This window comes from Melanerpes formicivorus, unplaced genomic scaffold (genome assembly GCF_026170545.1).
Source record: "Melanerpes formicivorus ecotype bairdi unplaced genomic scaffold, bMelFor1.0.p_v2 SCAF_58, whole genome shotgun sequence".
Taxonomy (NCBI): Eukaryota; Metazoa; Chordata; class Aves; order Piciformes; family Picidae; genus Melanerpes; species Melanerpes formicivorus.
Genome location: NW_027142410.1, coordinates 4,015,151 through 4,030,730, shown reverse-complemented (window position 1 = coordinate 4,030,730; position 15,580 = coordinate 4,015,151). Strand labels below are relative to the sequence as shown.

Genomic DNA, 15,580 nt, shown 5'->3' with positions numbered 1-15,580 from the left:
GCCAGAGCAGGAGCATAGAATGTAGCACAGGTTGCACAGGAATGCATCCTGATGGGGCTTGAAAGTCTCCAGAGTAGGAGACTCCACAACCTCTGTGGGGAGCCTGTTCCAGTGCTCTGTCCAGTGCTCAGAGTCAAGAAGTTCCTCCTCATGTTGAGGTGGAACCTCCTGTGCTGGAGTTTATATCCATTACTCCTCGTCCTAGCACAGGGTGGAACTGAGCAGAGCCTGTCCCGTCCTCTTTGACCCCCAGCCCTCAGATATTTATAAACCTTTATTAAATCCCTCTCAGGCTTCTCCAGGCTACCAGACTAAAAAGCCCCAGGTTTCTCAGCCTCGCCTTATAGGGCACATGCTCCAGTCCCTTAATCATCCTGGTAGCTCTCTGTTGGACTCTCTTGAGTAGATGCCTGTCCCTCTTGAACTGGGGAGCCCAAAATTGGATACAGTATTCCAGGTGAGGTCTCACCAGGGCAGAGTAGAGGGGGAGGAAAACCTCTTTTGATACACTAGACACACTCCTCTTAATGCCCTTTTGGCCACAAGGGCACACTGCTGTCCCATGGAGAACTGGTTACCCACCAGGACTCCCAGGTCCTTCTCCACAGGGCTGCTCTCTAGCAGATCACCTCCTAACCTGTACTGGTGCAGTTTATTATTCCTTCCCAGATGCAGGACTCTGCACTTACCCTTTTTGAACCTCATTAGGTTCCTCTCAGCCCAGCTCTGTCTGTCCAAGTCTTGCTGAATGGCCACACAGCCTTCAGGCCTATCAGCCAAGCCTCCCAGTTTGGTATCGTCAGCAAATTTGCTGAGCAGACACCTCTGTCCCCTCATCAATGTCATTGATGAAGATGTTGAACAGCACCAGACCCAGCACTGATCCCTGGGGGATTCCACTAGTTACAGCTCTTTAGCTGGACTTGGCACCATTGACCACCACTCTTTGGACTGTCCACCGTCAGTCTGCTGAGTACTGTATCTGCATACCTCTTACTGAGGAAATGTGTCTGAAGATGTTAGTGGCACAGTCAACATAGGATAGACTATGTTTTGGATATATATTCCAAGACGTTTCTTGGCCCAAGCCCCACCTGCTGCAGTGGGATTTTTAACCAAAAAATATTTTTGTGTCAGAATAATCCGGGCATCTGCTGTTCCTGTTCTGGCAGTGTGGGAAAACCGTATGTTCAGTTCCACTGGAGCTTGCTTTATGTCCCCAGTATCTGTGTTTCAGGTCTTTTTCACCTTGAGTGATGTTTCAAGGAGAGATCTTAATATGTAGCACATGAGTCTCACTCACAAAGGTACAGAGTTCAGCTAACATCTCTGTATCGTCTGAATCTTAGGTATCTTGCACCTAATGAAATTATTATTGCCACAAGGAGTGGATGTGATAGGAAGTAGAATTTTTTTAGCAGTGTAGGAAGGGATCAGAAGATACAAGCAGTATGATCAATCATACTGTGGGTTTGGAGGTTTATTTTTTTATATAAAGTAGGCTATGTTGCCTCCATCTGTTTCTTACTAGCCTTTTCTGCTTAATGAAGAAGTTGAATTATCAGGACCACAATGCACTGCTTGAAGTTTAATTCTCTCATTTTAATAGCAGGTTCCTCACCTAGCTCCAGTAGCAGCTCCTCTGTGAATCCAATGGCTTCTCTTGGAGCATTGCAGACGCTGGCAGGGGCTACAGCAGGCCTCAATGTTAGCTCTCTAGCAGGTATGTTGGGTGTGTTGTGGTGGGCTGGAGGAATAGCTGATTGTCATTCCTCAGGTTGGGCTAGTTCTGTGGGGCTCGTTTTTTGCTCCTTGCTTCTACTAACACTGCAGAATATTTGATCTGGCACAATGGCAGTATTCATTCATCTTTATCTCCTCTTTCTTATACAGGAATGGCAGCCTTAAATGGAGGACTTGGCAGTGGTGGGCTCTCAAATGGGACAGGTAGCACAATGGAAGCTCTTACACAGGCTTACTCTGGAATCCAGCAATACGCTGCTGCTGCATTGCCCACGCTCTACAACCAGAGTCTCTTAACACAGCAGAGTATTGGTGCAGCAGGAAGTCAGAAAGAAGGTAATCAGAAAGAACTTGAGAGGGATTTTACAAAAGGGCAAGCTCAGCCCCTGCAGCTGTCTTGTCGGTAGAGATATCATTTGACAATATTTTTTTAGAATCCTAGAGTTACTAAAGATAAAGAAGGAAAACTTATGAGGTCTCTGTTGTGGGCTGTCCAAAGTAGTTTTTATACAGATGTTCAATGTCACTCTTACGACTCAGAAGCAGTTTAACATGTAGTGCAAAGTAATGGAGAATAGAGGAGTTATGTTTTCGGCAGAAGGTAGCATGATGTTTCAAAAAGAATCTGTCAGATTACAAGTAATGTGATGACTTCTATTTTGTATTGGGATTTACTTAGTTTCTTTGGGTGAGATGTTTTGCGTAGCCATTTTTGATTGAGTCAAGCATCCGGGGTTCAAACTTGTTATTTGGCTTTTGTACAGCAAAGATCTGTGAACCTGTTTTGGCACAGTGAGGCAATTACAAACAAAAATGGTGAGAAAGTGCTAAAGTTATTTGAGTGATTGATTCCAGCAAAGGGTCTTGCTGATTTATTCTGGAATTAAGTACTCCATAGAAGTGCAGACAGTAATGTCATTGTTCTGTGTGAAAAATTTGGCTTGAATGGCTCTTTGCTCTCCTTTTGTGAAGTGGGCCTATGTTGTCCATGCTCTTTCTGAATTTATATTCCAACTTGTTTTTTAAAGGTCCAGAGGGAGCCAATCTGTTCATCTACCATCTCCCCCAGGAATTTGGGGATCAGGATCTGCTGCAGATGTTCATGCCGTTTGGAAATGTCGTCTCGGCCAAGGTTTTCATTGACAAGCAGACCAATCTCAGCAAGTGTTTTGGTATGTGGGGGTCTATTCATTACCAATAGAAAGGTGGCTTACTTCTAGTAATCTCTTTCCCAGTATATTGTCTACTCTAACTTTTAAATCAAGTAGTGACTCTTTCTTTATATCCTGAAAAGATAAGTAAATCACTCCAAACGTTCCTGGTGTTCCCTGTGACCTTTCTGCTCTTCTTGATGATGTACTATTGTGCTTTGTTATACTGGTTTGACCCTAGCTAATGTGCTATTGGCAGACTAATCATGGTATAGTTCCTCTTCTTCCCCCTTTCTGTCTTTTCACTAATAGTTTACAGTGCTATCTCTACTGCTTATTAAATTATCTATAGGAATATTTTTATGTATGGTTATCATGGCTACCATACAGTACAGGAATATTTGACTCTGATACTCTGTAAATTCTCTGAGAGCAATTTGTAAAGCTTCCTTCTAATCTCAAAAACCTTGTAATAGTAAAACCATTTACTACCTCACTTTGGTTGCATCTTTTATCCTAATTTTACTCTTCTTACTGTGCATTTAGATGGGAGTTGGAAGTGTGTCCTAAAACTACCTCAGCCTGTCATGCTACTGTTACTATCCAAATAGATTACTTTCAATTAGCTGCCAAAAGAGCTGAGAAGGTATACTTTCTTAGCTTGAGTAGCAAGAAGCTGCACATGTGCACTGGAAAGTTTATTTTGCTCACTTTGAAAGCCCAGTGCAAGCAGTTGTAGCATTTTTGTAGTGCTGTAAGCTCTCCTGACTTTTTTGATAGATGGAGATTTCTTGTGGTAGAATAGGAGAGATGACTATTTCTCAGTGTTTTTGATAGCTTTGTGCCCATGTGATACCCTGTAGTTTTTAGTATTTGAGCAAAAAGACTTGGACAGTCTGATGCTTTGTGAGAACACAAAAATAGTGCCCAGCCTTGGGTTGTGATGCCCACATATGGAATGATCTGCTCAGGTAGTGACACCAGCCTCTGACTGGAGTTATTTAAAATGGGTTCCTTCCAAATCTTGGAGAAGTTTATTGGGGGGTGCTCTTTCTCTGGAATGATACACAACCTTTTATCAGAGAGAAACCTAAACATTGGTACACTGCCTTGACAGCTCCTTTGCTCCAAACAAGTCTCCCTCCATAATGCCAAGAGGGTGATTTCAGTCTCGTATCTTCAATGAGTTTTAATACATAGATTAACATTTTCCAGGTTTAGTTTTCCCCCAGGTACAAGTTCTTATGAAGCAAACAGCAGCACTCATTTTTGTTGGAAGATTAGAAAATGTTATTTTCATCTCCTGAGCTTTATATATCTTCTGACAAAAGCTGCATATGCCAGAAAGCAGTGCTTAGTAAGAAGTTTTAATGAAAACTCTAGGACATTTGTGAGCTTCTGAAAATGGCCTTTCATGCAAGCCTCTCTTACTTTGTGAGTATCTGGACTTCCAGTTGTGAGGAGCTGTTGTGGACAGCCTTGGCATGGTGTAACACTATGTCTTCCTTTCCCCAGGTTTTGTAAGTTACGACAATCCTGTCTCTGCGCAGGCAGCCATTCAGTCAATGAACGGCTTTCAGATTGGCATGAAGCGCCTGAAAGTGCAGCTGAAGCGCTCCAAGAATGACAGCAAGCCATACTGAGCGCCCTCCCCTCCAGGACTGGAGTGAGAAGGATCTTCTGGTAAGTTGGAGAGGAGCGCACGTAGTGATTTCAAGCCCTAAGGCTGTGTTTTTACAGTCCTGGAAGCTGATCCATGCCTTCTATCTGGCACATCTTCCCCTGAAGACTCGGCTGCAGCCTCTGCTGAGATTCCTGCTTCGGATGGAAGACAAGTTTGTGCTTTTGTTTCCAGTGTTTTACTTTGGAGTTTAGGTGCCATATCGCTGAGGTTTTCGTTTTGTTGGGGTTTTTTGGTGGGTTTTGTTTTGGGTTGTTTTTTAGGGGGGGGGGGTTTGTTGTTTTTTTTCTCTTATTTGAAGTTTGCTGTGTTTGTAACCAGTGTGTGTTGTGAAGGACCAATGCCAGCTCCTTGGGGTAGGGAGGGAAGGATAAAGGGAGCAGCAGAAAGTGACACTACACTGCCTTGGGGTAGAGAGGAGGAGGAGGAGAAGCAGAACTGACACCACACCACCATGGGGGAGAGGAGAAGAGAAAGCAGAAATAACACAGAAACAGCTGATGAAAACAAAGATGGGGAAGGAGAACTGAGTCCATCCAAGTTTGGGTGAGCAAAGAACTGACTCCACATAGCTTTTGTCATGCTCCATCCACTCTTTGAAATTTCCTTAACTCTGCCATGGTGGGGATTTAGTAAATCATCTCTACAGCAGGAGACAAGACAGAAGGGTGAACACATTAACAAGCCAAAGGAAAACTGCAGTGATTTGTCTTCTTCCCCCCCCCCCCCGTATATGAAGTAGTGTTTCTATAGCACTGTGAATGTACACAGCACTTTATAAAATTATTAGATATAATGTCCCTGCCCAGAAAAACCTCGCTGTCCCTTTGCAGCTGACTATTAATGAGATGCAGTGAATTTCTCCATATTTAAGAAAACTTATGTACTTTATCTTGGTTTTGTAGTAAGATTGAAAAAGAGGCAGCTTAATCTGGTTGAATACGTCTGGGGCTGGAAACAAAGAAATATGATCCCTGGTAACCTGCAGAATTATGGGGGGTTTGACTATTTTTCTTAACAGTTCACCATGTTCCCCATTTCTATGGAATAGTGTTCTTTTTGCAGAGTATTACTTAAAATTCATTCTGATAAGCATAGTGTAAGTGCTGTTTGTTTCTCTACCAAAATGACTGTTAAATTGAGATACAAAGCCCAGAGTTGCCCTGACACAGCTCTTGACGCTCCTGCTTCATACAAGTTCTCATAGGATTTGATTTCTCAGTCTTAGCTCTGCTGCAAAGATAACTGCCTGTTGTCTTTTTTTTTTTTTTTGTCTTTTTTTTTTAATCAAAACACAATTTGTGCAGTGATTTGGTCTGGTATTTAGGTATTCCTTTATACTGCAGTTTTCCTTTAAGGTGTTGTGTAGGCTGACAGAGGAGCTGTGGAACCAGAGCAGAGCATTGAGCCATTCAGTCTTCTTCTGCCTTTTAGTACTACCTTCTCTTTCAAGGGGAGATTGAGTCTGCCCCTTCAGTGAACACACACTTCTGCACACTTGTGGAACTGCTAATGCATTGCTGAGGGCCTTTGTTATACACTGGTTTTAGGGGGCTCAAAGGACTTTTGACACTCTGGCCTGAGTTGTTTCAAGAAATCACGAGTCCCACTTTACAACCACCAAAATCCACCTCTGTCACAACAGGACGTTTACAGTTTCTGTGAATCTTTAACAGAAGTTCCATTTACCTCATACTTTTCTCCTTATCCTTGTTTTCTTTGTATTCCTGGTTTGTGATGCTGTTTCCCAGGGCACCAGCTAACCTGGCTATCTAGGAGCCAGTTGCTAATGGAGTGTGTGGGGCTGACCCTGTGTTGGAACTCTTCTCCGGCAGGAGGAGCACTAAGCCCATCCAACCACAGATCATGCTCAGAATCCACACACCTGGGCGGTGGTGGGAATGTTGTGCATTCCCAGGGACTGGGTCCCCTGGGATCCTCAGACCTCAGAATTGCAGGGCCTGGCCTGCAGTATCCAAGAAGAGTCCTTTCCATTCTTAAGTTAAGATCCTTTAGTTGATGCCAGTCTGTCTGTATTGATGGCAGACAGTTAAATACATCAGTATTATCCAAATCATTTTGTGGTGGTAAAGGTTCAAAGGCCAGACTGCCAAATTTCCCAGTTAGGCTGGCATGTGGTACCCTTCTGTGGTAATTATTTAAACCTCTTTAGAAACGTGAACATACACTTAAGTGAACCATGTACACTTGAATTCTGCACAATGGGAAAGATGTGTCCTGGTTTTCTGAGAAAAGAGCGTTGGAGTGTGAAGGCCTCCAGGGTGAAAATGGGAAATTTTTTTAAATAAATAATATACTTTTAAAAAAGGAAAAAAAAAAATGAATAAAAAGGAAAAAAAAAAATAAAACAAACAAAACTAGTTGGGGGCAACTGCCCCAAGTGCAACCTGCTGTAACCAAGAATGTTGTTTCTATTTTTATAGAAGTTTTATACAGCTCCAGGGTGGAGAATATTTATTACCTAAATTATTTCACTGGAAAAAGAAAAAAAAACAAAAAAAAAAGGCCAGGGTTTTGTAGAATCCTGAATGTGATTGTTTTACACACATAATGATGTGCATGATTGAAACTACTGACTTTCAGTGACCTGTTGGCAGCCCAGCAACTGCTAAATGGGGAAGACAAATGCTGTGAACCAGTGGAGGAGAGCACTGTGCTCTGGGGTCTCTACAGTCACTCTTACTTTCTTTGCACCCTACCCCACTGTACTATCTCAGACCTTTGTCCTGTTTTTCTTTTAACCTGATGCTCTAGTCTCTTTGCTAGTTCCAAATTAGCTGTTCTAGCTTCTGCATCCCATAGTGTGTCCTCAGTAATGTAACCTGTGGATCAAGCTTGGCATTGTTGCAAATAGGTGCAACTCCTGTCGACGTAAGGAGGTTCACCAGTTTACAGTGTGGCTTAGTTTGATCAGTGACTCCTCCCAAACATAATCACCTTAAGATACCTAACATGGGCTAGCTCTTGTGCCTTACTGGCATAACTATAAGTATTGCCAAAAAGAAAAAGAAGAAAAATCTATGCAGGTTAAATTTTAAAAGCTAGGATCCTCAGATGGTCTGAATCAGTGCAGTTCTGCTCTCTTCAGCAGAGCTGCATCAGTTTTCGCCAGCTGAAGATGTTGCCCTTTTTGTGTATTTTGTTTCAGATTTTCCTTTCCTGGTGTATCAATGTGTATGTTGCCAAAGTGAATAAATGTATCAAGTTTGTGACTTGGGCAGATGTTTTTCTCATAACAGAACTGATGAAGTCAACATTTCTGTGTCTGTTTGGTAGCTGCTGCTGAGTATGGAGATGTAGGCCTTTCTTGGCTTCCAGTCTTAAGCCAGTTTTCTTCCTCACTCATTGGCAAGGAAGTCTGGGATTTTGGAGACTGGGGACTTTTAAATTTTAACTTTTTTTTATTAATTCCTATCACAGTCTCATTTGAGTGCAGATCAAGACTGTGTCAAATGCTTCATTTCCTGGAAAACAAGAGTTGGGCGAATTCAAATAAACTGCAGAAAGATTGGCTTGAGTAGCCACCTGGACAAAGCATTTTGTATGCTTAGAAACCAAAGAATCTGAATTTTCCACAACAAAAACTAGTGGGAGTTCAGATGAAAGAGAATCCATGTTACCTGTGGAAATTCTTAACTTGATAGATGTTTTTTTCTCAAAAGACACTTGATTTTACTAGATAGGCCATAATAAGATGGAAGTATTATGAACAATTGAAGCCTTAGACTTACACTAATTATCAAGTACTAGACCAAATGAAGTCATGGATTCTTCAGTCCCCCAGATGATCAACATTCTACAATAGTTTCTCTCTTTGTAGTTTGTTGGGTTTTTTTTTTTTTCCTTATTTCCAGTAATACAAAGCCTGCATTGTTAGAAAAAACTACTTTGACACACAGTGATTAAATTTCAATCCTAAACAGGAGAATTGGGATTTTTCCAAAGTGTCCAAGACAGTGATGGTGAATCTCTGTGTTTTAGGAGTGAGGCAGTTTTGGGTGCTACAACTTGGAAAATAGAGGCCTCAGAAAATGTATCACTGGCAAATAAATCTGTAAAGAAAAAGCTTTTAATCTGAATCCTGAAGGCAACAGAACATAATAGACTCTGCTTGCATGATAGAATTAACTGAAGTTTTTCTTGTTAATGGTTGTGAGTTAGTGAAGAACAGCCAAGCAGAATGAAATTGTTCCCATTTCATTTGGAAATACCTAAAAGCAACTTGAATGAAGCAAATTACAAATGAAGGGTGCAGCTATGAACACATGAAATGCTTTGAGAGTTTCCTGTTGAAGACTCTTCAACATGAGGATGCTAATATATCCCTGAGCATATCTATCACAAAATACACAACTCAAAAGGCAGAATTGTGAGAACAGAACGAGGATGAACTGGAATAACTTCACCCAAGTCCTTAAGTTCTTACCCAGCGTCTCATTGCTCTGCTCTTGTAGGCCAATTGTTCCTCAGGGCTTTAATGAAACTTTATCTTTCCCCTGAAAATTGCTGAGTGAAATGTTTGAAAAATCTCTTATCAAAAAAAAGCCCCAAACCAAACAAATCACACAACTTCCATGGAGCATGCTCAGATGTCACTTGATTTCATGGCTCTTGTCATTTCTCATGCCTGGGTTTTTGATGGATTTGCCTTTCTGGTTTAGAATTGAAACCTTACATTTGACTGCAAACTATCTAATTTCTAGGGCTATAGCAATACCTACGGGAGCCACATTGTACTCTGTTACAGTTGGTTTAAACTCCACTCTAAGCACTTTCCATGAATTGGCAAGTATGAAAAGCAAATTAATCTCAGCATTTCCACTAAGTGAAAAGTTGCTGGTTCAGTAGACAACATGCTTATTGTTCAGCACTTGGTATGCCTAAACACACTATATGATAACATGCAAGTCTCACCTTGCTCTGGTCACTAAGTAGCAGCTTTGAGATACACTGAAGAATAAGGTCACAAACACAAGATAAAGAGGAGCTGGGGAGGCAGGAAGAAAAATGAAACACTTGATTCTTCTCTCCCCTAACTCCCACGTTCTTACCAAAACATTCCTTATCTCTTGTAGTTGACCAGCTGAGGTGAGGAAACAAAGGTATTTATATCACTTGACATAAGAATTACTTTATTTATGAGTTCTTAAAAAAAGTTTCAGGAAACACTTTTTTTTTTTCCTACTCATTAAACTGCAACAGTGACTGTAGAGCTTCTCAGAGCCCAGAATCCCCTCCTCATCAAGTCAGGAGCTGGGGGCTGTTTGTATAAAAAGGTTGGGAATGGAAAATCCCTGGACAGGTCTAATGATATGAAAAGTGATCAGCTAGGACAAGTCAAGTCTTAAGGAATTACTCTCTAATATGTGCAGTTTTTGTCTTGTATAATTTTTTTTCCCCTCCCTCATCCACTCCACCCACTCCCAGTTTCAAGGGCTCCTAGGGAATGAGAAGGGACTGTAGCTGAAGGAAAGACCGTGGATTTCCTGGGCTACCACTGCCTAAGAACTTCCCGTGTTAGGATGCAAGTCTCAGCCATTGAACCACCCATGAATCCCTCGTGTCCTCTGTCTTGTGTCTCGTGGTCTCAGTCTCTAGGGGCAAACATTAGCCCTGGAGCCATTTTTGGAGTTGGTCTCCTCAGGATGGAGCTTACCTTGTTCTCCTAAGCAGAGCTGGTAGAGAAACTGGGCAGAGGACAAGGTGAACGCATGCTAATTAACGTATCATTAGGCTGTGGAAGTGCTCCACAGGCTGGGCACTGAGAGAGAAACCCAGGCCTCTGCTTCCATTTGGTTTCTGGCAGTTTGATGTTTACTTGGTGTCCTTCATGTACTTTGACTTTTACTTGTCCATCGTTGGCATGTGCTGCCCTTCCCTGTCATCTCCCTTCCCCAGGAGATCTCGTCGTACGGTGCCCATTCTCGTTCTCTCTCTCCGTGTTTGGATGTACTGCTCTGTGTAACTCAGTGGGTCTCCCTCTTTCTGGTTTGTTTTTTTTCTAGATTCCTGCCGTTTGTTCATCGTTGTGCCTAAAGCATGTCGATGTGGCGTTCAAGTACATCGTCCAAATCCTTGTCTCTTCAGCTTCTCTGATGCTTGAACTCTCACCTTTGACCTTGTGTTGACCTTTGATGCTGATGTATATTTTTATTATGTTTGTTTCTTTCTTTTATTTTTTTCTTTGGTTGTTTTTTTTTTTTTTTGTGCTGCCAAATTGGTTTTGCTAGAAAGACTGCTGAAGGGGAATATTTAAACTTGCATTTGAATATAAAAGAATTTCTATTTTTCTAGACCTTCATAAGATAACCACTTGATTTTGTGAATCTGATTCTTTGTAATTGTCTTCAGAGCAGCCTTGCTAGCATACCTTGTGGAGTATTTGTATTCCTGTGAACATACAGCCAATCACTTTCTAGGCTTAGATTTTTTCTGTGTGCTTAGTTTTAAAAACACAGTTTGGAAGAAAAAGTCAATTATGTGGTGTGAGTCAATCTTTCAGGAGGCTTTCTAGTCACATTTTGCTGATCTGGTTTCTGTGCTTGAGGAGACAGCATGTGTTTTTGAGTTCAGACTTGTGACTTGAGTGGCATCAGCAGAAAACACTTGAACTACATTTTCTTCTGATTGTAGCTTCAGTTTTGCCCTGGCATTTTCTGGTTTATTTTTTTTTTTCTTTAATTCTTTTATTTGCTTCCCTGTGATTATCAGTCTGCAGTGAAAATTTGATCAAAGTTGATGTTGTATTTTGTTAAGCTCCAGCATGCTTGGTTTTTTTGTAACTACAATCTCCTCAGCAAAATGTGATGTTTTCCTTTTAATCTTTTGAACTAAGATAGAGCCCAGAAATGTTTTGCATGTTTCCTTCTGTTTTCTTCACACCCTCGTATATATCACCTTCACCTCTCTGTTTTCTATAGTTTGTGCAAAAACTGAGCAATTTAATGGGTTTCAAAGGTATCCTTTAAATTGGTGGGTTTAGTATGACAAATAACTGATCAGAAGCCACCTGAGGGCATCTACCTGTGCACTTAGACTGTCTGCCTGACAGAGCACCTGGCCCCAGATCCATTTCCAGTGCAGTCAGAGGCTCTGCAGGGGCTCGGCTGTGCTGATCCTGCAGTGGAAGTTTTGGTGAAAGGGGTAGCTAGGGAGCAGAAAGTTGGGGGAACTTCAGCGTATTTCTGTTTCCAAAGTTATCTGCAGCTAGGGCTCCTTCGGAACACGCATTATGACCATTCTGTATAATTCAGGGCACATTCTTGTGAAGTCCAGCCCCAGTTTAATACCATCAGTTAGACCTTGGTGGCAGGATCCTGGAAGGATGTCTGAGTTAGCTTGAAATATCCCAGACAGAGCATTTGTCAACCTGGCCCTGCAACTGCTAGCTCTTTTCCCAAGTGACAAGCACAATACAGCAGCTTCTGAAGCTGTTACCTGAACAGGGTACCACCCCCAGCTCTCTTCTCAAGGGCCTGAGCTGGGGAATCTCTATGGAGATTTCTTTTAATTTTTGTTTAGTTTTTAATTGGGCAATGAGCTAAGCAGTTTGTCTGGCATGTAGGATGAACTAGAACAGGTTACTGCTTTCTGGGTAACAGACTTCCCCCCCACCCTACGTACCACCTGCACAGGTAGAAGGTGGAATGTAGCTTCTAGATGAAGGCACCTGAAGGGTGTGTGCTGCGAAGATGTTTCAGTCAGGAGAAGCAAGCTAGTGTGGGTATCTGAACAGTTGAAAATGTGATACAAAATCCCAGGAGAAGGGATTTTCTGAGAAAACAAATTGTGTTTGATTGGATAGGAATCTTACTTTTGTCCAGTGCTTGGGATAATATAAGGATGCAAGAGCAGTTTTTCCTATCCTACTCCTGAGTTGGCTGAGGATGCTGTGTTCTTAGTAGGTACTGGCTAGGTGTGTGCAGACAGTCCTTAATCTGCTTGAGACAGAACACATCTGGGTACGCTACGTGCACCTGGGGTGACAGTGTGAGGCTGGGTGACAGGATGGATGATTTGGGAGGTAGGGTGGCGGGCTGGCTGCTGTTAGTCCCACAGTCTGAATGCACAGGGCTGTGGGTGGTTGGGGGACACTGGTAGCCTGCAGCCGCTTGAGTAACTGCCAGTACGTTTCTGTACGTGTGCATTCGGTTCCACGAGGAACCGTGGGGAAACCTGTGGAGAAATATCTGAAGTAACCAAAATGCCAAACGGATGTTTCTTTCCTTTCTTCTTTCCTTTTCTTCCTTTGGTTGTTTTAATTGTTCTGTGGTGGTTTTAATGGATTTGAGACAGCGGAGCAGCAGCTGCCTTTCTGATTTTTGGCTGCTTTTTGTGAATAATTTAACAAAGAAAAATTTACATTTTGGAGACAAACCTGTGGGCTTTTTTATTGGTACAAACATTGTATTTAACACTAGGGGTTTTGTACAGTTTTTTGCCTTTTCTACTAGAAAACAATGTAAAGTGATTCACAATGTGACGAGAAAAACAAATTGCCACTATGACCAAATGTAGAGTCTGTTCTGCAGTAACGGGATTTAATCAACTCTGAAGTCGTGGTTCAGTCGTAGAAATGCTTTTCTTTACCTTGTTTGAGCTGTTCATGATTGATTTCATTTTTTTTTTTCTTTCTTGTTTTGATTTGCAAAACAAAATTGTCTTTTCGTGTGAAATTGTGTTGTACTCTGTAGAGAATTACAGATTTTACTTTAATGGTTTAAAAAAAAAAGCAGAGGAGCACGTGTTGCTTTTCTAATCACAGAGTTTGTGTAGTGGATTTAAAACTGAAAAGATTTGTTACAAGTTTGGAACAAGCGAGTATGTGTTAAAGGAATTTTCTTCCTTTTGTGTGTGTGTTGGGTTTTTTTTTTTCCCTTTTTGTCCCAAAGGGCAACTTAATGCTGTTTTAATTGCACAGACACACCGACAACAAGTCATTTTGTATATGCCAAGTGTGGTACCTTCCTTTGTTTATTTGCTATTAAACTGTTTGAGAAGAGTCCTTGTGTGTTGTATTTGTGTCTTGAACTTTGAGGGGGTTTTTTTTGGGGGTCCAGCTGTGGGAAGATGAGAGAGATGAGGGACCTCTCTTCCAATTTCTGTAGGTGTGAGCCACAAAAATCGTCATGGCCCAATACCACTTAGCCTGGAGGTGCTCTATAGCCCTGGATTTTTACCTGGACTAGAAATGGGAAAGGTTTTTTGATTGTCGAGCTTCCATTTTGTGTCCTTTGTCAATCAAGTCCGTTGTGACACTAAATGCAGAAAAGCTGAGAATATTGGATGTTGCAAATATGTGATACGCTGAGGAGGTGTAGGTATGTCCAGCCTGATGGTGCTGTGTGGCCACTGGCCTGTCCATGCACTGTGCTTCATGGTGTTTCAGGGGCTAAATAACTTCAGTATAATGCCAGACTTGAGCTATGTAGGAACAGCACCTGTGTGTGGTGGTGTGTGGGATTAGAGAGGCACCAGCTTGTACGAGCCCCACGCCCAGCACTGCCTCCTTACCCTTCCAGGAATATGGCCAAGCTTGCTGAACCTGTCCTGCTTCTGCAGCATGAAGGTATCAGCACTCCCCAGGGCTCCTGCTCCTGGAGATACTGAAAGCCCAAATGGGTTTGGGTGACTTACTAGCTCAGGCAGTGTGATAAGCAGAAGTTACCTGTTTTGCATTGAGGGGAACTAAGAGGGGAATCATTTCAAATAAAATGAGTTGTGAAAACAAACCAAAACACCTACTTGGTGTAGGCACAGTAGAATTCATTTAGAAACATGCTGTGAGCTTGACATTATTATTGGCTCTTTGGGAAGGAAAGCAGCACGATGGCCATGACTGCCACATTCCTGGCAGCTCCTAAAACAAAGTGATGTTACTGCTTCCTTCTGCCATCTTGCATCTCAGAGACTGCAAGCATTCTGAGGGCAGCTATGTCTCTCTCTGATGTCCTTTTCCTGTTATCTGGAATACTCTGTTTCACCCTGTTACTTCCCACACAGACTGTAAATCTGAGAGCACTTGGGAGCATCGGGATTCAGTGCTGCATTCCTCTCCCTGCAGCGCTCCAACTGCGAAGCGAGGCTCTGAGCCACCTGCTGCAGAGTGTGCTGGGAGCCCTGCTGCCAGCATGCAGCTGTTGGGAAGGGAGGCTGGAGGGGACTGTGCTTCAGATGCCTCAGAGGGGAAGGATGGAGAGGAAAAGGGTTGTTTAGGCAGGATGGAACATTCCTGATGTGCAGAAAGATGGCAAGCTTCATCTTACACAGTCAAAGCTCTGCCAGTTGCACCTTACAGAACTGATACTAGATTCCTCTGGGTAGGTGGCTATTTTATTTCCTGAAGAAGTTTTTCTGTGTTTTGTTTTGTTTTAATTTAAAAGGCCACCACTAATCATTAGACAGCTAAACCACAAATAGGAGCCAGTGTGTTAATCTGAGAATAATCAGCATTTGGTATCTCCTATTTATCAAGTTGATAGGAAATACACAAAGCTGTAGAGTAAGTCCTGATGTTGAATGTTGTGGGAGACTTTTTTTTCCTTTCACATCCACCTCCACCTTTCACTACTTGTTTTGACTCCAGTCTTCCTGACTGTACCAGCCGTGTTCTGCTGTCTTCATATGGCCAGGAGGAGACATTATGAAGAGCAATGGGGATGAGGACAAGCAGCTCAGTGCAGTCACTCTGAAGAAGTGACTGTGATAAGCTACATTGTGTGTATAGCTCTACTGCATGACAGGTGAGATTCCCAGATTTGGTCTTTGCAGTTCCTGAGAAGAAGCTGTGAATCATTTACTGTAAAAGCTATACCTGAATCTTGTGCTAACTAGAGCCACAAACTGATGATCACTGCCATTGCTTGCTTGAAGCAGCACAGACAGTCAGTGTCTTGGTGCTTGTACCCATTTACTAGTGGTATGCTCATTAGCAGAGGACATTCCTGTGGTTTGAAAATTACCAGTCTGAGCTTGGTGGATCTAG

At 42.3% G+C, this 15,580-nt stretch overlaps 1 protein-coding gene across 3 annotated transcripts in view; it reads left to right on the top strand.

The window, feature by feature from the left end:
- CELF1 (CUGBP Elav-like family member 1) overlaps positions 1-13,600 on the top strand; it is a 53,438-nt gene extending 39,838 nt beyond the window's left edge. For all 3 annotated transcript variants that reach the window (XM_068161584.1, XM_068161583.1, XM_068161582.1), the window contains exons 11-14: positions 1,610-1,723; positions 1,894-2,079; positions 2,772-2,915; positions 4,410-13,600. In XM_068161584.1, the coding sequence (XP_068017685.1) occupies positions 1,610-1,723; positions 1,894-2,079; positions 2,772-2,915; positions 4,410-4,537 (572 nt within the window). In that variant the 3' untranslated portion in view covers positions 4,538-13,600. The remainder of the gene's footprint in view (positions 1-1,609; positions 1,724-1,893; positions 2,080-2,771; positions 2,916-4,409) is intronic.
- The last annotated feature ends 1,980 nt before the right edge of the window (positions 13,601-15,580 follow it).